The sequence below is a fragment of the Typopeltis vanoorti genome, chromosome 1, assembly GCF_054136105.1.
Source record: "Typopeltis vanoorti isolate ZY-2024b chromosome 1, IOZ_Tvanoo_1.0, whole genome shotgun sequence".
Lineage (NCBI taxonomy): Eukaryota > Metazoa > Arthropoda > Arachnida > Uropygi > Thelyphonidae > Typopeltis > Typopeltis vanoorti.
Genome location: NC_143549.1, coordinates 167,931,800 through 167,959,410, shown reverse-complemented (window position 1 = coordinate 167,959,410; position 27,611 = coordinate 167,931,800). Strand labels below are relative to the sequence as shown.

At 33.8% G+C, this 27,611-nt stretch overlaps 1 protein-coding gene across 1 annotated transcript in view; it reads left to right on the top strand.

Moving 5' to 3' along the window:
• The window catches only part of LOC150110628 (WD repeat-containing protein 11-like), a 355,935-nt gene that overhangs the window by 140,474 nt on the left and 187,850 nt on the right, over window positions 1-27,611 (top strand). The window contains exons 10-12 of the mRNA XM_090399950.1: window positions 5,224-5,551; window positions 11,819-11,903; window positions 27,339-27,521. Of these exons, the coding sequence (XP_090256076.1) occupies window positions 5,224-5,551; window positions 11,819-11,903; window positions 27,339-27,521 (596 nt within the window). The remainder of the gene's footprint in view (window positions 1-5,223; window positions 5,552-11,818; window positions 11,904-27,338; window positions 27,522-27,611) is intronic.

Here is a 27,611-nt window from a genome sequence, read left to right as displayed (position 1 = left end):
AATTCAGGATCCTAGGAGCACAAAATTGTTAACTGCTTCCATTTTCTCCCCATCTACTTCAAAATCATTAAGTTCACATGTTGCTATAACTTTGTCTTTTTGAGGTTAAGTTCTTCTTCTTCTTCCTTTCCAGGCTTATAGGCCAAGTGGCCTGTTCCGGACTCAATTCCATCTTTTTAAGGGTCTTCCTCTGCATCGAGTACCTTTTGGGTAATTTAGAATTTGTTTAGGTATTCTGCTTCTATTCATTCTTAGTATGTGTTCTTTCCATTTTTCTCTATAGCAAATAACTGTTTCATTTAAGGAGGTTGTAATTCCAAGTTTTTTTCTGATTTCGCTGCTTTTCATTTTGTCCATTATTGTGACTCCTTCAGTTCTGCGCAGAAATTTCATTTCGGATGATTCAATTCTTCTTTCATCTGCTTTTTTTTATTGTCCATATCTCACTGCCATAAAGTAAGGTTGGTTTAGCTACTGTATTGTAGATTCTTATTCGTGTGTGTTTTTGTACATAATTGGGTTTAAAAATTTTATTTATAATGCCTGTTACTTTTAAAAAGTTTGATATCTTTGGTTCTATATCAGCTTCATTTTCATATGACATTGTGCAACCTAAATATTTGAATGTATTTACTTTTTCTATTATTTTGTTGTTTATTACTATGTTGCTTCTTATTGGATTAGCACCTTTGAAGGCCATGACTTATGTTTTGTTAGTTGATATTTCAATACCATATGTTTTTATCAGATTATTTAGACTCCGTAATGATTTTTGTAGTTCATCTTCATTATTTCCAAGGATTATTTGGTCATCAGCAAAAAGAAGAGTAGCTAATCTGGTGTTACGGTTTATCTTGAATCCTCCTTCATTAGTTATCTTCCATTCTTTTATAATTTTATCTATGTATATATTAAATAAAATTGGTGAGAGAGGGCAATCCTGACGTACTCCTTGATTTATTGGTTTAGTTTATTTAGAGGTTAAGTTTAAGACCATATTTAGCACTTTCTTGTTTAACTTTCATAATAAGTTCCTCCAAATCTTCTTTGCATTCTGCTAGCAAGGTGGTATCATTTGCATACCTCAAATTATTAATATTTCTTCCACTATTTATTAATTAAAGTTATTACTGTGAACTTACATGTTGTTTTTAATAATTTCTTCCACTAATTTTAATTCCAATTGAAGACACCTCCAGCCCTGCCATTCTTAAAATGTATTTGCTGTACAAGTTAAACAGGTACAAAGATAAAATACATCCTTGTTGTACCCCTTTACCTAATGTGAAATGCTCAGTTTCTCCAAGATCTGTTTGGACAGTAGCTTCTTGTTCATAATAAAGATTCCTCAGAAGGATAATGAAATGCTCTGGTACTCCCATTGTTCTTAACACATTACACAGTTTCACATGATCTACAGAGTCAAAAGCCTTGATATAGTCAAGGAAACAAAGGTAGACATTCTTGTGATATTCCTGTGCTCTTTCTATTATCCATCTCACATTGGCTATTTGATCTTTTATTCCTCTGCCTTTTCAAAATCCTGCCTGTTCATCTGCTATTTCTCTCTTCATGAATGGTTCCAGTCTTTTCTGAATGATCTTAAGTAAGACTCTACTTGCATGAGAAATCAGTGCTATAGTTCTGTAACTTTCACACTCTCTTGCATTGCCTTTCTTCAATAAAGGCATATAAACTGATTTTTTCCATTCCCTAGGGCATGTAGTTGTGATCCAAATTCGCTGACATAGAGCTGTTAAAATTTTAACTGCTTCTTCTCCCAGGGCTTTGAGCAGCTCAATAGGTATTCCATCTCCTCATGGTGCCTTTTTACATGGTGCCTTTTTGCTGGTTGCAGTGCCCACCTCACTTCACTCTCCAGTGGTACTGGCTGCTGTGTATAATCCTGCTCTTCAAATTTCTCAGTAATTTTGGAGTCCTTTCTGTAAAGGCCTTCTGTTTTTTATGACTTGTCTCATGTCTGGCTTCTTGCACTCCATTTCCATCTTTATTATTTCCAGCTTACCTTGGTTCATACTTCTAACATTCCAAGTTCCAATCCTGTGGTATGTTAAGTACATGATTCTAAATTTAATTTTTATAAATTAAAATTTGTTTTTATTAATATATCTTTATTTCATGTGTGTGCGTGTTAAGTGCATTTTTAGAGGCGTGTTGGGAAAGCAGTAAAGCTATTCCCATAACATATAACACAAAACAACAAATTAAAAAAAATATATTCTAATATTTTCCTGTAGTAACTGAGGAATTTTGAAGGTTAATAACAAATAACTAGCCTGCTTTGCTGAGTGGTTAGCATATTCACTCTCAGACCAACTGGATGCTGGTTCAAATCCTGCTATGGGCATGGATGTTTACAATTAGGTAGGGGAATGAATTTCATTGACCAGTGTGAGACCACTGCCCTGTTTATTGGAGTGCTGAAGTGGCTTGAAATAATTTCATGTTTGGTTTCTGGATTTTCAGATTACATAAGAAATAAATTTTAAAAATATAAATTTAATAAAAAAAAAAAAAAAAAAGAAAGAAGAAAAGAAAAGAAAAAAAAAAACCTTAGCTCACCCATGGCAATCTTTCCTTCACTGTTTATTAGAAACCGACACATAGAGGACAATATATACACATAAACTCCTACCACCACCCAACACAAAAATTAGGTGTCATCAACACGCTAAAAAACAGGGCGCAGATGATCTGTTTCAACGAACAGGCACTAAAAGACAAATTTAAAATTATCTTTAATACTTTCCAAAAAAACGGATACAACCAAAATGCTATTAACAAAATTCTCTACAAAACCTGAATAAGAAACAAAGACAAACCAGACTACAGTAAAACTATAACCATTCCTTACATTAAAGGAACATCAGACAAAATAAACAGAGTACTATGAAAATACAACCTCAAAGCCACCTTTAAACCTCCTGCAAAATTAAAAATCTTACTCAACAGTTTAAATACTAAGAATAGTGATCAGAGCTTTACCCACCTTTACAATGAGTTGCCCTGTAGTTTTACCATATTTAGACTTGAACTATGTTTCAGGCACAAACTTAACTGTTTGCTTACTTGGGATAAATAACCAAGCTTATAAAATTACTTGGTAACCCTAATAATATACAGTATCCCCAAGTTAAAAAAATTAATTACATCTATATCTCCTCCAGAGATTCTTATTAAAAATAAAAGCACCTTGTAGCAACTTGTATAGGTAAAGTTGATAAGGCTCTGTATTACTAAAACCTTGGTATCATAGAGATACAAATATTCCTTATATTTTCTCTTTTCTACAATCCTTAGCATCAAAGTTTTTTCTAAAGACATCCACACACCCCCAACGATTTGGTTCAGCAGGCTGCAGCATACGAGGCAACGGACATATTCAAATATAGAAGACCAAAAGCTATATTAGCTTCCTTTAACGATGCATAATCTCCATGCCCATTCAGGGCGAGCAAACTGTTCATAAATTTTACCCTCACTGTAACCACAACAGATAGCAGGGAATATGAAAAGAATCTTGCTTCACCCCTAAAGACATAAATGTCAATTGTCAACCTTGGTATTTAGGGTCTAGCTACTCACTGAGGAGACTTCAAAAGAGGTTGAAACCAGTCTGGGTAGTAACTCCATCTATAATGTATTGCAGTATACATCTTCTAGTGAGATGTGCTTTACATTATGGGAAATACTAAGAATAGTGATCAGAGCTTTACCCACCTTTACAGTGAGTTGCCCTGGTGTTGTACCATCTTTAGACTTGAACTATGTTTCAGGCGCAAACTTAACTGTTTGCTTACTTGGGATTAGGAGTTAAATAACCAAGCTTATAAAATTACTTGGTAACCCTAATAATATACAGTATCCCCAAGTTAAAAAATTAATTACATATATATTAATGTGTTATCCGGATTAAACTTTCCCATATTTTTGATAAGGATATACAGTCATTTCAATTCAAGTTAGGACATTGAAGTAAGGCCTCAGCACTCTCTTTGAATAGGCATTCAAATTTATAGCGACATCTGTGTAGAAGGCAAGTTTTGGACTAGAGGATGTTGTGGTTTGTCTCTATCCCATGCTGAGCCAATACAGGCTTGAATCGAAATGACTGTATATCCTTATCAAAAAAATGGGAAGTTTAATCTGGATAACACATTAAAATATATATATATATATATATATATATATATATATATATATATATATATATATATTTTAATGTGTTATCCTGTGATGATGAGTTTGAGAGAAAAATTATAGAAACAAGGGAAATCCTTCTGAATCCTGTCCACTTAAACAACAATTTGAGTTATAACATCCCAGATAGCCATGCTGCAGTTATTCAATATTGGCGTTCACGTGAGTCTGCACACATACTTTCAATAAACAGTGGCACGCATGTTAGAACAACTTGAAAAAATACAACGTTTTTTTATGTATCATTTATGTGTGGCGATTTTTTATCTGTATTTTCCAGTTTTTAGATACTTCAATGTTTATTACTATTCTCTTCCTTTAAGAATACCTGATGAAGGCTATTATAAGCCGAAACTAGTTGTATTATTCTTATTAAATCTTTATAAGTAATCTTGGTTTTTAAGTCATTAAATCTATTTTTAAATACACACACACATATATATATATATATATATATATATATATATATATTTTTTTTTTTTTTTAATTGAGACTTTTAATTCCTACATTAGTCTAATGTTATTTATAAATTAAGATTATTATATGAAATTGTGAATTAATACGTATAATTTAGTCATCACTCTAATGAAATTTTTCCTCACTTTATTGCTTAGTAATGTAACATCACGCGGCTCGTTCTATACTTTTGAATGATCAGTTGTTGGTATTCCACCTTGTTAAAAACTGTTCCTATGTTGCCACTGAAGATAGTCTGTTAGTTTCAGACTGAAATATTTGTCAAATATTAAAATATTCTTGTGTTAACGTGTCTATAAATCCTAATTATAATGTCATAAGTGTCTCTCAAGAATAAAATTCTATTCCTTCACGGGGAAAACAACAATTACTTTTATCAGCTTATCAATTTTGCCATAAGTTATATAATATATGAATTATCAGTGAAGATAACTGACCATTGTTAGTACTCACCACTTTTCAAACATCCCTTACATGTTAACTCTTTTTTGAAATAAGTTTTTATTATTTTCTTTACTTTTACAGGCTTATTCTGCTATTAATTCTCTGTCTTCAGTTTCATCTGTTGGAGACACTTGTCAAATACTTCAATTTCCTGCTAAAGACACGTTGGATTATGAACATGTATTATCTTCATCTTATAAAACAACTATAGGAAGTAAAGTTCTTGCTGATTATGTGCGTCCTGCTCTTTATCCCTGTGATCATCCTGACAGTTCAGATTATAATAAAAGTTTTAAACTTCTGTTAATAGGAGTTCTCAGTGCTCTGACAGCACCGCCACATGTAATTCGTATGTGTCCTCCTGTGACTTTCCGCAACTGGACTGTTTATCGACCCCGTATGGCAGTGGGTAAGTGCACTTAACTAACTAAACTCTGATCCAGTTTGCATTTTTATATAATAAAGTATGTGAACATAATAAGCTAGTTTAGATTATACAAGAAATTAAATATTTTCTTTCATTTTTTAATCATGAATTAAATGCTGCTGATCAGATTTATAATGTTAAGTCATAGAACAAATAGTTGTAATGACTGTCACTACACACTAGTGCAGTTGACCTTTGAACAGCGCAGGTCAACTGCACTAGTGTGTAGTGATACACGAGGGGGGGGGTGGGGGGTGCTGACCCCACCTCATGTTGTCCCAAAATCCATGTATAATTTTTGACTTCCCAAAAACGTAACTGCTAATAGCCTACTGTTGACCGGAAGCCTCACCGATAACATGAACTGTCAACACATGTTTTGTATGGTCATCATCTTATAATTTTGCAATTATAAACAGGGAAACCAATCAAAACAAATAAATAGTCTGTGTACGCTAAGATAGGACTTGGAGGTTCTTATGATATGAAGGAAAACCAGGCTTCTCTGTCATATGATAATTGATGGATCTCAGATGTGGTGGGTTGGGGAGGGGAGGGGGAATATTGCTGATTTTCCAATATTGAGTTCAGGGTCTGCCTCTTTTTCTTTTTACCATCTGCAGGGGCATAGACGACCAGAGCATCAAAATGTGCAGAGGGTGGGTGTCTATGTTTTCTTGTTTTAATGTCTGTTAAGGAATCTAAAATGTGTGATTTTTGATATACAGAGCCCTCTACTTCATCAAGGTGATCATTTTGATTTATACAGATGTGCCCATCTATCTGATTTTTTAATATCTTTTTTTTGGGAGTTTATTTTTAGTTCAAATATTTATGCAGTTCTAAGGCTGTTGAAATGGTTTTGGGCATCTGTAATGTTGGAGTCAGTGAGGACTATATCATCTGCAAAGCTTAGGTCTTCAAGGTCATATCTGTATATATGGGTTTTTGATGAGGATTCCAGATTTAACTTGAATCAATTTAAAAGTATACTCAGTCACTATGGTGAATAAATATGGGGCCAGAGTATCTCCCTGTAGGATTCTTGTGGTGATGGGAAAACTGTCTGTTTTGTCTCTGTTAACTAGTACTGTGGCTTGATGTCCCTGGTACAGTGTGTTGATTGCCCTTATAATTTTAGGTAGAATGCCATAAAGTTTGAGTGTTTCCCATAGTCATTCCCTCTCAACAGAATCAAATGCTTTAGTAAATTCATTGAAGTTCAAAAGCCATGGTAAGTTCTTGTCCTTTGAATCCTCTATTAGTCTTCTGATGCAATGAATGTGTTCTAGAATACCACGTTTTTTTGAGGAATCCAGCCTGGTTTGTACAAAGTAATGGAGTTATATGTAGTTCAATTCTATTTAATATCATTCTACTGTAGAATTTTAGTAGAGTAGAAAGGAGTGTGTGTTTTCAGGTTTGTTCAGGTTACCCTTTTTTGGAATTGGTATTATTAGACCTTTTTTCCACTGTTCAGGAACTTTCCCAGAGGAAAATGTAAAGTTATATATGTGTGTAGGAGTTGTTCTTTGATGTCTATAGAGCAATGCTTTAAGCTTCAACTGTGGTACCATCTGCTCCTTGTTGATTTTCCTGCTTTTTATTGTTGAAAGGCCATCGTGAACTCCTGCATGGTGAAATCATCATAGTTGATGCTAAGAGTTTCTGGTACTATGGTTTTCGAGATGAAATCAATGTTTGGGGTTGGTATGTTTAGAAGAGTTTGGAAATATGCCTACCATTCATCAAGTTCTTTGGTCTTGTTTTCAAACGAGATTCCATCTTTTTTCTTGATTCTCAATACTCTGGGTTTTCTTTCTGCTATGCTCAGAGACTTGGCTATTTTGTAAATTTCTCTTATCTTGTGCAATTTTTGACAGTTTTCTAGCTCTTGGAAGAAGTTCTGGATGTAGGCTTCTTCATCTTTTAAGAGGGTTTCATATACCACTATGTTTAGTTACTTTAGTTCATTTTTATATTGAAGGGAATCTTGGGTTTTTACTTTGCATTTTATTTTATTGCGCTTGTCAATCAGCAAGTTTGTTTCTTTGATTACCCAGTCTTTATCTGCGCTTTTTGTGTTTGATTGAAGAAATGTTTGGGAGGCTTCTTGATGAATGACACTAGTTATTGCTTTAAATATATTGTCTGTGTTATCATTTGATACTGCTTGTGGTTGGTTGTTCTTTGTGAGTTGCTGAAATTGATTTGCCTTGTTAGAATCATTTAATTCTTCCCAATTGTATATGAGGCGTTTTTTCTGTGATTTGGATGCTCTTAGTCATAGCTTTAATCATGCACTTACTATTCTGTGATCAGAGTTTATTTCTATGCTGTTGTATGCTCTACAGTTTTGGGCTGACCTTATCCAGTTGCCATTTATTAAAATGTGATCAATTTGAGTCTTAGTTCCATTGGGGTATTGCCAGATCCATTTTCTTTCTAATTTGTTTGGGAATATTGAGGCTGTTTTCATTGGTTGAGTCATGGTAGGTATATTGTCCTATGGTTTTTGTGTTTCCAGCTATCTTTTCCAATTTGTGCATTGAAATCTTCTCCAACTATGTACATGTTGTGTGCAGGTTTTTTTGGTAGTATAGTTGGCTAGGTTTTGATAGGTTTCTTTCTCTTTGTCCTCTGCTGATTCTGTAGGTGCGTATGCACATGTAATTGTTATTTTTGGGTTTACAGTTATTGTATGGTATGTATGTATTATATACTATATTCTTACAATAAAGTAAGCTAGAGAAAAGAAAACCATAAGGAAGAGAAAATACATTTACAGTACTATACTGTATTGATAAGTTTGTTGTCTATTTACAAGTTGAATCATCTGTCTATCAGTACCTACATCAATATTGTCTTATATGATACAAAACACTGTAGATGTTATACGTATTACTAACACTAGACATCAAAAATGAAAAGATAATGTGAAAAAGAAATTCTTCATATTTATTTACAAAAATAACAATTTATGCATTGATAATGAAGAAACAGCAATATGATTGTTTTATATGATTGCCTAGGGCAATCAATACAATTGCATTGTGGTACCTAGTCTATATACTAATGAATGAATCGTTATAAAATTTTTATTTTATGCTAATTAATTAATTTAACTAATTAATAAGTTACTTTTATGTTTTATGTTAAAACAGTTATGATTTAATACTTCGTCTTTACATTTGTTTATGTTTCTCTCGACTGCGAATGGCACCATATACGGCCTCTAAGTATTCGTGCGTGCGTGCGTGCGTGCGTGTTGATAGATTTTAACTTTTTATAATAGATTTGTGTATATTTTATGGTAGTAAATCATAAAATAGACTAGTATCTACATATATTTAATGCATTCATGACGTACCTAACTTTTTCTTAATTATTTCTATATTTCTAAGCTACGTTGTTTGTCTGTGAGTTTTTTGAAATTGTCGCAAATCTCCAAAAAAATTTTCCAATATATTTATTCAAAAAAAAAAAACTCCATATAAGTGGACCCACATTTTTCAAGGGTCAACTGTACTTAATTTTTATTGGCATTTTTGCTCACAAAAGCTTTAAGAAGAACCAATCCTACTATTATTGCACCCCTCATATGGCACTTAGTAGGATGAAGTGGCAGATGAGAGAAGCCCTAAACGAGCTGGTTCAAATAAAGAATAAGAAACTATAGAGATTAATGGATATTTTTCCCACACTAGAAAGAGCTTCTGTGACCTTACTACATTTTTTCTCCTAGTAGTGATCATTACAATACCTATGTCCGCCACTAGTGAAAATTAAGTAAAGCAACTAAGAAATGAACAACAGTGGAAAACAAAAATTACCTTTATGTTTTGTTCAGTTGGCTCTCATGTGTATACTGGGCACCAGATTAAATCCTTTGTACTTCTCGATGATCTCACCGTGGCAAAGTTCAGACTTTGTAGGTGACGTTCTTTATATAGACCACTTAAATTGTCAAGTCTAAAGGCTTTAGACTGTGTTTTCAGCATGTGAAATTATGGGAGGTGCTGAAAGAAATAGGTTTTTATCTCAACACATTATCTAACTGATAATAACTTTTACAGTGATCAAGAAGCCATTTAAGAACGGAATAGATTTAACTGATTGGAGAGACAAGAATGCATTCAGTCTCTTTTCTTGTTCAGCATCTATGTGGAGGACCACCTGTGCATAGCACAGGATTAGCTAAAGACAGAAATTATCACAGGTGGCAGATGACTTAGCATCAAGAGATATACATGATTACAACTCTTTAATGACAGACAAGAACCCAGATGAATTCCTTGACATTTAATGAGATTAGTACAAGCAGAGAAATTAAATTCATCCTTAGTTAGATAAGATTATAGTTCTTGAAGGAAGTCTACTCATTGAAGTGCCTATGAAACAAGTGTTCCTTAATAGAGAAATAATTGAGGAAGGTAGCAAATTTAAGTATCTGGGATCCATTATCAACTTGAATTCTGTTCAGAAGACACCAGGACAACCAGAAACTTATTCTTAGCAACATAGCTGAGAATTTTTGATGCAGCTATGTTTTTGCTAACAATGCAATGCATGGTGAAAGTGGGAATACAATGAAGCCTGATAGAAAAAGGTTAGCTGCTTTTAGAATCATTTAGACATGAAAAGTGAGAGTTTCATACACTGAAAAACAAACAAATAAATCGGCTCTAGAGAAGATTAGTAGGATTTTAGGACTCCCTGTGAACATTGACAGAAGTTTGGGTACTTCTGGCATATAGAAGAATAGAAATGGGATTTCTCAAAATTGGATGGAAGGGTTGAGAGCAGCAAAATTTCTACTAGATTATCCCAGACATGCTCAATAGGATTAAGGTCAGGAGACCTGATTGGTCAGTCCATATGTATGATAGTCTTCTCTTGAAGATATTGGTCTATGAGTTTTGCTTGATGAGGATGAGTATTATCATCTTGTAGGATAAACATCTCCTCTATTGCACCTGCATATAAATGAACACAGGGATCTAGGACTTTGTCTCTATAAGTTGCAACAGTTGTGGTTCCTAGGAAGTACGTACAGATCAGTGCATCTTCCCAACAAGATGACTCCCCAAACTATCACACTACTTCTGCCATAAGTGTTCCTTTAATGGATGTTAGAGAAATGATAATGTATCTCTGGTTCTCTGTACAAAGCAATACCAGGCATGCTTTGATTGATCTGGAGAGAACCAGGGATACATTATCATCCCTCTAACATCCATGATGAGGTATGTTAGAGGATACAACCTGTATGTGCTTTCCAGCAGGAATACAACTGCTGCAGCTTATAGAGACAATGTCCTAAACTCCTATGTTTATCCATATGCAGATGCCATAAGGGAGACATCCTGCAAGATGATAATGCTCGTCCTCATTGAATGAAGCTTGTGGATCAATTTCTTCAAGAGGACACTACTGCTCAATCCTATTGAGTATGTGTGGGATGCTCTAGGAAGACATGTTGCTACTCTCACACTCCTCAAAACCTTGAGTAACTTAGGAGAGTTTTTGCATGAACAGTGGTTATTATTACCAACAAGGAAAGCAGCCATCATACATCTTCAGCTTTTATATATTTCAACTTTTAAACAATAATTTAATGATTATTATTATTATGGCACTCCAGGGTGTCACAAGACTCATTGCAAGAGGCTCATCTTAAACAACACAGTCTATCATACCACTTCATGATCAAATCCCACCTGGACACCATTATAAACAGTATGAAACACTGTTGTAAGTGCTATGATGTTGTGAAGGATGACTACATTCCATTTTGAGGTACTTCAATACTCATTTTGACCACTTGTTCTGACCAATTGTCTTCATGAACTCATTTGTTACTGAATTAACTGTCCATTTACAATTTTTGTTTGTGTTTCTTTCACATCTCATGTCATATTGTTTTTCACTGAACTGCATAAAAAATTCATCTTACTGTTTGAGTGATTATAATTTTTTTCCTCTCTGTTTCTTAATTTATCGAAATCATTGTACATCTGAGCTATTGTAGTAACACTGCAAATGAGATGCATTGTTTCTGTATGCATTCATAATTGTGACGTCTTTATGAAACTTATGTAGGTCATATGATGATATGGATCATCTGATCATCTTTTATATTGACATATATTTGTTTAGGTAGTGAAAGTTCACTATGATATTTTAAGATTTCTAAGATTGAATGTTATTTGATGCTTATTATATAAGAATTGAAATTTTTGATTCAAGGTAACAATAATGGTGGTATACAGGTATTCAACATGGCTACAGGAATTATGGAAAAAGACTTTAGTCTTCATTCTGCCCCAGTAAGGTAAATAGTAATCTTATGTGGTTTTTAATTGTCATAATCAACTAATTATTTTTAGCATACTTAGAAATAGGAAGCACAAATAATCATTTTATATAGAAGTTAATAATAATACTGAACAATGCTTAATTTAGATGAAAAGCCAAACGGCTATTTTTTTCTGGCGAGGTTGATATAAGTTAAGGGGATAAAAATCCCTTATTGTTTTTCAGCCAGTAAGCGAAACTAAGATCGAAAACTACGATCTGTAACGTTTCATGCCGACGAACTGTCAGCGTATCCAAGCATAAGTGACCACTTGGTAGTGCCACACCACGGCAACTCGTTGCAAAGGTGGAGCAAGCTCCCTCACTGTTCTTGATATTTTCTCATAATGTAAAACACACAGCTCTTAAGAGATGTAGTACTGTTTTACATTATGAGGAGGGGTCACTACCCAGACCGGTTTCAACCTTTTTTGAGGTCTCATCAGTGAGTAGCTACACTACCAAGTGGTCACTTATGCTTGGATACGCTGACAGTTCGTCGGCATGAAACGTTACAGATCGTAGTTTTCGATCTTAGTTTCGCTTACTGGCTGAAAAACAATAAGGGATTTTTATCCCCTTAACTTATAATGCTTAATTTAGTTTTCAGTTGGTCTTCAAATTTTAAAATAATAATAATTTTCCATATTCCAGGGGGGGGGGAATATGTCCATGTAGTTCTTATAATGTATAACATCAATGGAAATTATTTTTCTACAATGCAAAACTGTTAATGATTGTATTATTTGATAAGGAGAATGAGGAAACATGTTTGTTTTTAATTTTTGCAGTGATAGCAAGCTTAATTCTTTGATTCAATAAATTATGCATTCAGAATCAGAAGAAAAAAAAAAAAAAAAGAAAAGTAAAAATCCAATGAAACATACTGTGATAAGAGGGAGTCTGAGTTCTTTTGCAAAATACTTGTCAAAACAAATCAAATGAGTGAGCCATTCCCCCAGTAAAAATGTGAATTTTTTAAGTTGTGATGAAAATGGTATTTCATTTTCATTATGATAAACACTTTTTTGTGTGTGTGTGTGTGTGTGTGTGTGTGTGTGTGTGTGTGTGTGTGTGTGTGTGTGTGTGTGTGTGTGTGTGTAAATAATATCTATATTAGTTAGTGTAGTTTGGTTGTTAAGATTTCATGAGTAAACAGATTGTTAACTATAAACTATGTTATATTATCTTTAGTGATTTAAATAAATAACAGTGACTGCAAACAAATCATCAGGTCTCCATATCAAATATGAAGACCTGATTTTTTTTCCTTCACATTTTTTTTAACTAAATATAAGCATCTCTCACTAATTCTTACATTAACAAAGCCATCAATTGTGCACCTATATCCTGGCTGTGACAAACTAGTTTTATTGTTTCTGCAATTTTTCTGCTTAATAATCCACTATAAAAAAAAAAAAAACTATTTTTGTGGTTCCTAGAAGTACTTGATTTTCTATTTTTTCCCTGTCATCATGTCATGAAATGCCACTTTTGATAGCCTCTCCTCTTCCATTCGATTTTAGTGATCACACCACTGTAGATTAGGCTCTGCTCACATATTTTTGATTTCTAGTGATGTCAAATTCTTTTCTGATATCACTTTTAACATATTACCATCCTACCTTTTGGACATTCCACTTATCTGTACAGCCTCTGATAACTTTGTCTCCAATGTATATTGGAAACTTGTCTTTGATAGCATGCACATCAGAGTTCTATGCATGATGCCTCCCAGAAAATCGGAGTTGTCAAACCATCGATTAACAGCACATAACATTCGTTCTTATCGTTCAGTTTACAACAGAGTTTCACTCAATTAAGTATTAGTGAAATCAAATGGCTGTAACTCATATCACATTCAACAGATAATCATCATCAATTTCCTGATATGTATCTCCAAGGGGTGTTCAGGTTATTATGACAGCACTACATGATTATGTTTACATTATTATTAATCTCTGATATTAAATCCCAAAACACATCTCAACTCAACATTTCCAGAGTTAAAGATCGGTACTATCAACATAAGAAGCCTGATTGGCAAAGAAATGGAGCTAGCTGAGGAATTGAATAAGTACCAGATCGACATAATAGGGATGACTGAAACAAAAAAGACAAAAACTGGTGTTATATGTTATATTCAGGCAATGACAATCACAGAAAAGGAGTAGCCATAATATTCAACACTAAATATGAGGCTAATCTTCTTGAATGGCAGGCAGTCTCAAGTAGATTGATGTGGGCAAATATCAGAATGGGGAAACTGAACAATGAGACTTATGTTGAATTTTTTCTTGACAATTATTCATAAGACTATTACACTTTTTTTTTTTATATAATCTTTGTCAAGTAGCTTTATTTTATCCTCCTACATGTTTCCAATTTTTTCTGTTGGCATCCTCAGGGAATACAAACTAGTAAGCTAAAATGAAGGTTACAGACTAGGTTATAACTGGTGGTTCTAATTCATACAAAAAATTAGAACCATCAGTTATAACCACAGATTATATAAAAAAAAAAGTGTAATAGTCTAATGAGACTTATTTGTGCCTATGGTCCCACAGATGGTTCTACAAAGTTAGAAGTGGAGGAATCTTTTGAGGCTTTAAAGAAAGAAACAGGCACAATGAAAAAGGAAAAGTTGGTCCTTGTTGAGGATCTAAATAGCAGAGTAGGAAATGATTGTCAGACATACAAAAATATTTTGGGAAAATTTGGAGAAAAGAGCAAAGCTAATAATAATAGCAAATACCTGTTGGATTTCTGCTCAGGATATGGACTGGTTATTACTAACACCATGTTCCAACATAAAAATGCGCACAAATTCACATGAAGAGAAGAGGCAAGGAATAAGAAAAGTCTCATTGACTATGTTATTGGTGATAGTGATGTTTTCTACCTGGTGCAGGACACCAGAGTGTACAGAGGATTTGAAATTGAAAGTGATCATCATTTAGTCTTGAACAGGATAAAATTGAATTTCATATTGAAAGGAAGAACCTGCAAGAAAGTTCTAAAGCGAATAAAAGTTGAACAGCCATCAAATGTTAACTGTAGACTAAAATACACAAACATTATTGAAGAAAAAATGAAAGAGTTTGAGAACAGGAACCAAACCTTGGATATTCAATAGCAAGCTTTGAAGAAAACCCTGATTGATTCAGCCAGAGAGGCATGTGGTGAGGTTGTCTGCAAGGATAGAAAAATCAGAACTCCATGGTGGACACAGGAAGTTTAAGAGGCAGTGAAGGAAAAGAAGAAAGCATATCACAAGTTCCTGGCAAATAAGTCAGCTTGTGCTCTTAGAGAATATAGGGACAAATGTAAGAAAGCTAAACACTGTGTAAAACTAACTAAACAAAAGTCATGGGAAGAAGTTGGCAGATTTTCTGAGCGGTTTTGAAAAAGCTAAGGATAGTATGGAATTCTTCTTTTCCATTATTGATACCACTTTCTTTCAAGGTTGCAAAGAGACTTAATGCTTTTGATTTAATAAGGTCAGTGCTTAGTGGGATCAGTTTTTGGTTACAATCTTCGATCCATGTAGAAAGAAGTCTCTCTAATTCAATCGTTATAATACTTTGATTTTGAATTCTCACTAATTTTAATGCTCACTAATTCTTTTACTCATGATGAAAGGTTGGAAAAATTCTTGAAAAATATAAGGAAAACTGTTGCAAAGGGGGCACGAGATATGATCAGTAAAAATGTGTAATTATCAGATGACATATATTTTGGCAGTAAATTTGGAACATAGTGTACATGGAAATAGGGTAGTATGCCATTAAAAAATAATTTTGTAAAATGTTTTAAATCAGTAACTAAATTATTTCATCCTGCTGAGTGATTTTTTTTTAAATAGTTAGCCATAAAAATGTATAGATAGAAAAATTTTTAAAATCTGTAACATTTATTTTTAAGATGTATATAGACGCATTCATCGAATTTTAGAGGTGCACTAATCGAATTTGGGTATAGAAAAAAAATGACGCACCAATCGAAGGTGCATTAATCGAGGGATTGCTGTAATGTCTTTCACTTATGCCTTGATTTTTAAATCAACATCAACTGTATCCTGAATGGATCACCTACAGAACAAATGAAACATTTCAGTTGTTTATGCAAATTTTTAGTGAAGATGGCAGTTTGAATATGGAAGTAGATAACAGAATTAGTAAAGCTTGTATGGTAGGAAGTCAGCTGAATAAATGAAAAGCGGAATAAAAGAAAAATTAGCTGTATACATGGTGGTGTACAAACCAATTTTAACTTATGGACCTGAAAGCTGGATTAGAAATAAAACACTTGATCAAAGACTGACGATCACAGTTTTGAGAGTTCTGAAAAAGATTAAGGGATTGAACAGATGGCAGTATCATATTAGGAAAGAACTTGCCATTATTAACATTCAGGAATGTATTAACAGAGCTAATCTCAGGTGGTATGGTCATATAAACAGAATGGAGGAGGAAAGAATAGCAAAATAAGTATGCTTTGCCAGGTTGGCAGGAAAAAAGTCCCAGAAGAAGACCAATATGTAGGCTGATTGATACAGGAAAAAGTACCTTTGAAGACAGAAATATAAGATGCGATAATATTGGAGTCTTAACAGATTACTTTGGAGGTAAATTGTTGATCAGGATCAGTAATGAACTTTTCTGTGTATCTTTTCTATCATAATATCCTGTACACCCATTAAAGGTGCATAACAGGAATTTAAAGATGATAGCATGCTACTTGGTGACAAAAAGTTGTCACATGCATTAATGTGAATGGGAACTTGAATTCAGTAGTGAAACTTATTTGTGCATTAAGAGGAGACAGCTGATGTAAAAATGAAAAGTGGTCCTTTTGAAGCCTAAACAGCAGACACATTGAAATCTATTGCAAAAACGATGCAGAATAGAGCAAATAAGTACCTGCTGGATTCATGACATAAAAAAAAAGTTATTACTGACGTGTTCCATCATAAAGCTGTGCACAAATTTCACATGGTGAGAAGACATACTAAAAAGTCCCATGGGCTATGTTATTGTAGATTGATATCTTAATGCCAGTTTAGAACACGAGAGTATACAGTGGATTTGAAATGGGAGGTGATCACCATTGAGTTTTAAGCAGAATAAAATTGAATATCATATTGAAAAGAAAAACATGTAAGAATGCTTTGAAAGAATCAGATTCAAGCAGTTTTCAAGCTGCTTAAAAGTGATGAACCGAAGATGCAAATACAATATTATTAAATAAAAAATTAAAGACAAAAACAAAACCTTGAAGCCTCATTGTCAGACCTAAAGAAAACTTGGATTCTGTCAGAGAGGTATGTAGTGAAGTGCTTTGCATGGATAGATAAATCAAACTTGCTCATGGAACTTAACAAGTTAAAATGCACTCTTTTTTCTTCTTTCCATTTTAACTTGTTAAGTTAAAATGGAAAGAAGAAAGTGTATCAAAAATTCCTATCAAGTAAGTCATCATGTTCTCTGAAAGAATGAGAAAACTGAAGAAAGTGCAGCTAAACAAGTAACATTTGGAGATTCTTAGTTTTGTTTTCAGATTTAACTCTCTAGATGTCAGTAGAGTTATCATATTATTGAAAGTTGACTGTGCAATTTTAATCCTAATTTCATCTTCTGTCCTGCCATTCTCTGTGATCAAGTGTGTTTGCACTTGTATTCTAGTTTATTTCCTTTTATACTGATGTATATTTTTGGTATTTCCTTTTCTCTTGAAATTGTCATGATTTTTGTCTTTTTTAAAGTTGAAACTGAGGCCATACTGTTTGCTGCACTTGAGGTCACTAGAGGTCATATTTATTTACATCTAGAAAAACCTTGTCATCTTCATATCTTAGATTACTAATATTTTTGTCCCACACAGTGATTCCTTTGAGGTTACTAATTTTATTAAATATTTCTTCTGTGTATAGGTTAAAGAGAATTGGAGACAAGACAGCCTTGTTTCACACCTTTCTGAAGTGGGAATTCTTCTGAGGTCTCTCCATTTATTTTCAAAGATGCAGTCTGTTCCTGATAAAGATTAGTTATTAGCCTAATGTCTTTTCCCATCCATGTCTATTTTTGAAAGGATTTCAATTAATTGCTTGTGTTGAACATTGTCAAATGCCTTTTTGTAATCTATGAAGCAGAGGTACACATCATTTTGTTTTTCTAGATATCTTTCTATGATAGTTCTGATATTGAAAATACCTTCTCTTGTACCTACATTTTCCTTGAAGCTACTTTGTGTATTATTTATTTCTCCATTTTTTTTTTCTTTTATTTCTTTCAAGAATAACATATAAGAGGACTTTTGATGCTTGACTGATGAGGTCAATTATCCTGAACTCTTCACATCTTGTACTTTTTTGTGTTTGTGTGTGGGGGGGGGGGATTGGAATAAAAATTGAGTGATTAATATCTTTGGGTAAAAATCCAGTCTCATATATTCATATATCTTATTGTATAATTTTGTTAGGAATTTCAGTCCTCCTTCATCCATTCTTCCAAGATATTACCTATGTCTGCAGATTTATGTGGTTTTAGTTTTCTGAAGGTGTTTTCAACTTTGCAAAGTAAAATGGATGGTCCTTTTAAATCTGTCTGTTTGGAAATATTATTTCTTTGCTGTTCGTATAATTTCCTCGTGTATTCAATCCATCTTTCCATGATTTCTTTTTTATCCATTAGAATATGGTCTCCTGATTCTGTAATGACACTTGTGTGATTTACTTTATTTGTCCTGTTTGTCATTTCTCTGATCTTTTCATACATTTCTCTCTTTTTTATCCATTAGAATATGGTCTCCTGATTCTGTAATGACACTTGAGTGATTTTCTTTATTTGTCCTTTTGTCATTTCTCTGATCTTTTCGTACATTTCTCTGCTTGTGTGCTTTCTATCAAGGTTTTTTCTACTGTACATTTATTCTTAATCCATTCCTCTTGGGCTTTCGTGCATTCTTTTTTGATTTCTTTATTTTCACCAAAGAACCAGGGTGAACAGCGAAAAGTCAGACTAGAACAAATCTGAAAAAACACCTCAACTCAACATCACCAGAGTTAAAGATCGGTACTATCAACATAAGAAGCCTGATTGGCAAAGAAATGGAGCTAGCTGAGGAATTAGATACATACCAGATCGACATATTAAAAAAAAAAAAAATTAACATGTAAAAAAGTTTTTATTTTTTTTTATTTATTTTTCTAAATTTAAAACTTTCTTACATGTTATTATTTTCAATATGAAATTCAATTTTATCCTGCTCAAGACTAAATAGTGATCACTTCCAGTTTCAAATCCTCTGTACACTCTGGTGTCCTGCACCAGGGAGAAAACATCACTATCAACAATAACATAGTCAATGAGACTTTTCTTATTCCTTGCCTCTTCTCTCCATGTGAATTTGTAAACATTTTTATGTTGGAACATGGTGTTAATAATAACCAGTTCCATGTCCAGAGCAGAAAAATTTATTCAATTTATTAATTGAATAAATTCATATGGAATAAGAGAGAAATTAGCCAGAACACTAAATTAGCTGTATACAAGACAGTGTTCAAACCAGTTTTAACTTATGGATCTGAGAGCTGGATCAGAAGAAAACACTTGACCAAAGACTACAGACCACAGATATGAGAGTCCTGAGAAAGATTATGGGCGTGAACAGATGGCATCAATGGCAATATCATATTAAAAATGAGGATATTAGGACAGAACTTGACATTGTCAGCATCCAGGAATGCGTTAGCAGAGCTAATCTTAGCTGGTATGGTTACCTAAACAGAATGGGCGAAGAAAGATTAGCAAAACAAGTGTTCTCTGCCAGGTTGGCAGCAAAACGACCCAGAGGAAGACCAAGATATAGGTGGATTGATATGGTACAAAGTGCTTTAGATGATAGAAATATAAGATCTGATAATGTCGGAATCTTGACAAGTAACAGACTGATTTGGAGGAAAATTGTAGTTAAGAAGTTAGTAATGATGTCATTTTTTTCATGTAGTACTATCATATCCTGTACACCCCTTGATGGTACATGGCAGGAATTTGATGATGATGATGAAAGTTTTAAAGCAAATAAAAGTTGAGCAGCTCTCAGATGTGAACTGTAGACTAAAATACACAAAGATTATTGAAGAAAAAATGAAAGAGTATGAGAACAGGAACCAAACTTTAGAGATTCAGTGGCAAGCTTTGAAAAAAACCTTGATTGATTCAGCCAGAGAAGCATGTGGTGAGGTTGTGTTCAAAGATAGAAAAATCAGAACTGCATGGTGGACACAGGAAGTTAAAGAGGCAGTGAAGGAAAAGAAGAAAGCATATCAAAAGTTCCTGCCAAATAAGTCACCTTTTTCTCTTAAAGAATACAGAGACAAATGTAAGAAAGCTAAACACTGTGTAAAACTAACTAAACAAAATTCATGGGAGGACTTTGGCAAGAACATAGAAAATAAATATCAAGAAGGTAGTAAAATATTTTGGAGGTTATTGAAGAAGCTTAGAAATGGAAGAAAGAGTACTGTAAAAGGAGTTAATGATGATAAAGGTGACATCAAAATGGTAGAAAAAGATATCCTTGACATATGGAGTAATTACTTCGAGAAATTGCTAAATGAAACAAGCAGTGATAGCACAGTGGTAAAAAACACTCAGCTGGCATACAGTCAGGAATACATATCCATACTTGAAGTAGAAAAAGCCATCAAAGGCTTAAAATGTGGAACGGCACGACCAGAAATGCTGAAGTATGGTGGTATAAACGTCTTGCAGTGGCTGCACTGTATAGTTCAGAAGGCCTTGACAGAGGGACGAATACCGATGATTGGAGCAGAGATCTCATAGTACCCATATATAAAAAGGGAAATAAAACTGAATGTGAGAATTACTGAGGTATTTCCCTACTGAGTGTTCCTGGTATATTTCAAGTATACTGAGAAATGGTTGAGAAGAATTGTAGAAGAAAAGCTTGGTGAAGAACAAACTGGATTCTTGCCAAATAGCGGCTGTCAGGATCAGATCTTCACTTTACGACAAATAGTGGAGAAATCATGGGAATATAACTAAAGATCTCTATTTGAGTTTTGTCGATCTGGAAAAGGCATATGATAAGGTGCCAAGAGAGAAGCTATTCAATACGCTACAGTTATATATTGTCAATGGAGAATTATATCAAGCAATATTTAGTCTTTATTTGAGTTGTAAGTCAGCGGTTAGAATTGATGGAAGTACAGGAAGATGGTTTAATGTTAAATCTGGTGTGAAACAAGGATGTACATTATCCACTCTGTTATTCGTTATCTATATGGATCACATTATGAAAGAAAGTGGTATTAAACATGATATCAAAATTGGAGATGTTAATGTCAGCTCTTTGCTTTATGCGGACGATGTTATACTTATCAATAAATCCACTACAAGTCTGGAAGATTTTACTAAATTGAATAACTGTTGTAATAGATATGCTATGAAGGTCGGCAACAAAAAGACAAAGACAATGAAAATAGGCAGAAGCGTTGAAAATGTCAACTGCATTGTGAACGGAGAAGCTGTGGAACAAGTAAAACATTTCACCTACTTATGCACGGTTTTTAGTGAAGATGGTAAATTAAATATGGAAATAGACAACAGAATCAATTAAGTTGGTATAGTAGGAAGTAAATTGAATAAATTCATTTGGAATAAGAGAGAAATTAGTCGGTACACTAAATTAGCTGTATACAAGACAGTGTTTAAACCAGTTTTAACTTATGGATCTGAGAGCTGGGTCAGAAGTAAAACATTTGACCAAAGACTAGAGACTGCAGATATGAGAGTTCTGAGAAAGATCAGAGGCATGAACAGATGGCATCAGTGGCAATATCATATTAAAAATGAGGATATTAAGAAAGAATTTGACATTGTCAGCATCCAGAAATGCGTTAGCAGAGCTAATCTCAGGTGGTATGGTCATTTAAACAGAATGGGCATGGAAGGATTGGCAAAACAAGTGTTCTCTCCCATGTTTTCAGCAAAATGACCCAGAGGAAGACCAAGATATAGGTGCTTTGATAGGGTACAAAGTGCCTTAGACGACAAAAATATACGATCTGATAATAATCGTGTCTTGACAAGTAATAGACTGATCTGGAGGAAAATTGTAGGTAGGAAGTTAGTAATGATGTAAATTTTTCAAGTAGTACTATTATATCCTGTACAGCCGTTGAGGATACATGGCAGGAATTTGATGATGATGATTATTTATGCTTTTATATTCAGGTTTGTTCTTTAACTTATTTCTTAGTTCCATCAACTTGAATATTTTTTCATTTAACCAAGGTTTATTCCTTTTTCCTTTTTAATTGTGGGAACGTATTTTTAGCTGCTTTATTGGTGCTATTTTTGAATGTTTGCCAGTTCATATTAATTTTATCGATTGGTCTTCTATTTTCTGTGTGAGTTGCAGTGTCAGACTTGTTAAAGTATTTTATAAATTCTATTATAAAGCGGTCTTTAATTTCTTGATTGTTAAGTGAGTCTGAGTTATAAGTTTCTCTTATAAATGGTTGGCTTGGTATCTTAAGTTCTATTTAGATTTTTGCAATCACTAGGTTGTGGTCCAGTCCTATGTCTGCTCTGGGATATGTTTTTGTTTGTGTTTTTGCATTTTGGAATCTTTTGCTTATTATTATATAGTCAGTCAGTTTGATTTCTATAGATGCCCCACGGCTATTCCATGTATGTAGTCCTCTAGGAGGATGTTTAAATAGTGTGTTTGCAATTATTAGGTCATTGATTTCACAGAACTTAATCAATCTCTCATCTCTTTCATTTCTAATTCCACCAAGCCCTTGGTTTCTCCTGCAAAATGATATTTTTTTTCTGAACCCTTTTTGCATTTAGGTGGTTAATCATCATAATAATGTCATCTGACTTAGCATTAGAGATTGCAGTTTGTATGTCTTCATAAAACTGCTCCAATTCTTTGTCTTGGTGGTACGTACAAATTAAATGGTTATGCAGTTATTTTGGCTGTTATGATATCTATCATTTATGGGCCACATATTAGATTGCTATAAAAGTAATTAAAGATGATAAAGGTGATATAAAAACATAAAATAGATATAAATATCTGGAGAAATTACTTTGAGGCTTCTAATGAACCAAGAAGTGAAATAACAGTGACGGAAAAGAAAATATTCAAGAATGCAGTCAGGAGAATATATCGGCACTTGAGGTAGGAAAAGCTATCAAAAACCTGAAATGTGGAAAGGCAGAGGATATTTTCAGAAATGCTCAAATATGGAGGCATAAAAGTTATAGTGGCTACACTTCCTAATTGAGAAGCCAGTCTCATTCCATATAATTTGAGTATTACAAGGGAATTTCTCTGCTGAGTTTTTGAGGTAATTTATACAGTCGTACTCCAGAAGAGGTTAAAAAATATTATGGAAGGGGAAGCGTGGAGAAAAGCAAGCTGGATTCAGGTCAAATGGAGGTTTTACAGGATTAGATTTTCTTCACTTTATGACAAATATTTGATAAATCATGGAGATATAAATATCTGTATTTAAGTTTTCGATCTGGAAAAGGAATATGATAAAGTGCCATCATGAAAAAAGCTATTCAAACTGCTATAATTATATGGTGTAAATAGGACATTATGCTCAGCAATACATAGATATTTGAGTTGTAAGAAGTTTATTTTCCACTTGGTTAGATTAACTCTTTAATCTAACCAAGTGGAAAATAAACTTTAATCTGAGACAAGGAGTGAGGAGAGCTTGGTCCACCTTTACTACGAGTTTCCTCAGTCCTGAAGATACTTCAGGCGCAAACTTTGTTTGCTTTCACTTGGATAAAGGATTAAACTAAATTTATTATTTGAGTTGTAAGTCAACAATCTTAAACACCAGAGATTATATGGAAAAGAATCACGGACTTACTCTCTGACACAGATTCAAACCCCACAGGAAAAAATCAACTTGTTACGTAATATGAACAGCTGGCCAACAGACCTAAAATGAAGATTAAAATCATTACATCCACTAATGGCACGATGTTATATCTGTTTCTTTAATGATATTACGTATCTATTATTACATTAATTTATTGTTCTTAATATATTAGGTATTGCTTTTGCCTATATGTCTTGTTCACTCTAAAATGCGAGACTAACTTGATCGTTCTTCGCTACTTGTGGTAGAAGAGCTATCTATACATTTGATCAACCCTGTGATTGATCACTTGTATTAATTAATTAAACAGTGGGTTTGTCTCAGGTTATAGCCAAATCCTTTGTAACGACTGTCTGGAGTTACTCCTCAATTAGGTACTGGCAAATTTATTTGTTTTAGCTGGCCAGCCAATACCTTTAGGTTAGAAGAACACTTAACCAAGCAACAACTCCCAAAAAATATACAAAACTGATCAATCTATCAAATACACTTAATATCAAATTACCTGAATCACTTGCACTACTTTTCATTTGCAGTCGTGGTCTCAATTACGTTATTCTATCCTGCTCAGGTTCTGATTAAAATGAGTGGTGCATTGGATTCAATTTCAGGCCACAAGTCAGGTAAAAATGCTAAAATACATTTATTGAATTCTTAGAATACATATCCAAATTATACACTCAGCTAAATTAATGGCATTCTAGGTTATAAAACTAATTATGGCAACAAAATTCGATACTACTGAACCTTAGCATGAATTATTACTACTAGAATAATTCTTAGCTCTCATCAATACACCGATCTATAATTTCCTCCAGAGTAGTTATTCTATTAACTTTGTTAATTATTTTACATGACATGTATAACATAATTCATCTATACAATCACTCATTATTATGTTTATGGAGTTAAGACACTGCTACTAAATAATCACTAAGAGTTCCATAATACAATGTTCCTGCTTACTAATTCATAACATTTCTTCCCTTTCTCAACAAAGAAACACTGAAGGTTGTACATTACCAACTCTCAGGAAATTCATCAGGTCCGTCACTTATTCTTCAACTGTTCTTATGAAATGCTTGTTCTTTGTCTGGACGATTGTCTCACATGGCTTGACTTGGAACATATTATTAGGTCTCTTCCTCCGAAGTGGACTAGAATCAGCTCAGCTTAATTTTGATACACGTGGTCATTCATAGCGATCATCGGGTACAGATCTCTACGGAAGTCTGACCATGTGGCCATGCTTGGCCCTCTCCTTCACCGCTTTGTCTCCGTCGGTCATGCCGTTTCGAAGGTCGTATTCAACTACTCATCTCCAAAGATGTCTCGAGCCAGGACCCTGGAACTACTGGTGTCGATGCCGAGCAGCAGAAGACTATCTGGAACCCAAGAAGAGGTAAGAAGAAAAAAGCCTCAAGAAAGGGGAGCAGACTGCTTTTATGTTACTACTTTTTTCCCCTTCTCACTGTGTCACGCTTTCTCCCTGATACTGATCATTTTGCATGCCAGATGATCTCCTTTGCAGCGTCTTCTGGGAATTACAAGCATGCGCCGTCTGCATCTTTACCTATGTACAAGTATATCTTTGTTGATCTGAACTTGTTAAACCCAGAATGATATATTTAAAAAAATCTCTTCATTCAAGATCTAACAGGGACTATATAACTCTCCCAAAGTACACAAAAATGGAATACCTCTACTCCCTATAGTGGATGGAATTAATTCTCCCATATACTTATTATTGAAACACCTCTCCTGTCTCCTTAAGGCACACATCCATAATTCGGATACCTATATAAAAAATTCACAACATTTCGTTGATAAATTGAAGAACATCTCAATCTCCGAAACAGACATTCTTGCAAGCCTGGATGTAATATCCTTATTTACTAATGTTCCAGTAGAAGAAGTAATCAGCATTTTGTGCAACCTTTTCCCTAAAGATATTGCTTCTCTTTTTCATCATTGCCTAAAATCTAATTTTTTCTTATGGAATGGAACAATTTATGATCAATTAACAGGCCTCGTAATGGGCAGATCTCTTTATAGAGAAACTGGAAAATGACATCTTTATCATATGGAAAAATACAGAAAAAGATCTTTTTGATTTTCTAACCAAGATTAACTCCTTCCATCACAAAATAAAGTTCACCTTGGAACTTGAGGAGGACAAACAATTGTCATTCCTGGATACCTTAATTAAAAAACAAATGGATGGACATATCAGCTTTGCAGTCTATCGTAAACCAACCAACACAGGTCGATATTTGCACTTTACATCTTTGCACCACATTTCTCAAAAACTGAGCATCATTGTACACATGCTCAAAAGGGCCACTCACATCACAACAGAAGAAAAAGATCTCAAAGAGGAATTATCCCATATATCAAAAACCCTGATAGACAATGGTTATCCAAAAAAACTGATCTATAAGATACTTTTCTGCGACCCTCCACAACAACAATCTGAGGAAACACATTACAAATCCACCATTGCCATTCCTTATGCTGGGACAGTTTCTAAAAAGATTGCTATACTCCTCAAGCCACATGAAATACTAGTGACTTTTAAACCTTTAAAGACTATCCACCACTTTTTAAGATCTCTGAAAGGCAGTTATGCCTTCTTCAAATATGCCAGTGTCTGTAACATCTGCCGTTCATGTGGATTAAATTACATTGGTCAGACCTCAAGAAGTTTGGAAATAAGAAAAAGAGAACACGTCGGAGATGTAAACAACAGCAGAGAACACAACCCTTCATTTCTCGAGGTCAAACCATACCACTGAATGGGAAAAAAGCTCCATGCTCTCTTTAGAGGAAGATTTCTGCTCCCAAAACATAAAAGAAGCTATAGCAGTCATCCGTTCTAAACGCAACCTCAATAGAAATCAAGGATTAAGTCTAGCTGATATTTGGAAGACCCTCATAAGATCATTAAACATGCCAGAGTTAAATTTCACTGCTAATTACAGAACAATCCTACATAACTACAGTTGATATCATACACACTCCATACGTTTGATGAATACGTTCTTCTGTATTTGTAAAAAATACAATTGTATTCGGTTCATTCCTTCACGAACAGTTTAAGTTGTTTTGTATCTCTTTTATACACCCTGACGAAACCAGACAGCTAAGTTGGCGAAACTTGTTGGTGTTTTTTTACTTAGTATCAATTATTAAAATCCTTCTGCCAATATACAACCCAGTTTATGTTAATTTCTTGCATATTTTAATGATTTTAAGAGTTGCAAGGTTGAAGTGCATCTAATGTGAATGAGTTGAAAAGAAAATGTGAGAGGTGATTTTGATGATGTGTAGCTTCTTCGATGTGTCCTTGACTCCCAGAGGTCTAATAATCAACATGGGCTCATTTTCATCTTTTTTACTTTTATATCATTTCTATTCCAGAATCCAATTACCATTAATTAATTTATTTATTATTGTTTGTTTATTTATTTTTAGAGGTATTGAATGGGTGAGTCTGACAGCTTTTATGTCTTATGCACATCCTAACTTGATTAATAGCATGGGCCAAGTTCATAATGAACTTATGTTAACAGATATTCAGTCTGGAAGAACCTGCACTTTGAGAGCAGATAAATATGAAGAATCGCCAATTCAGATGTTGAGAGTCTCCTCTTTGAGGTGCGTATGGATATATATATATATATATATATATATATATATATATACCTGTGCATATTCTTTATTTATTTTTCCATGTATATATTTTAA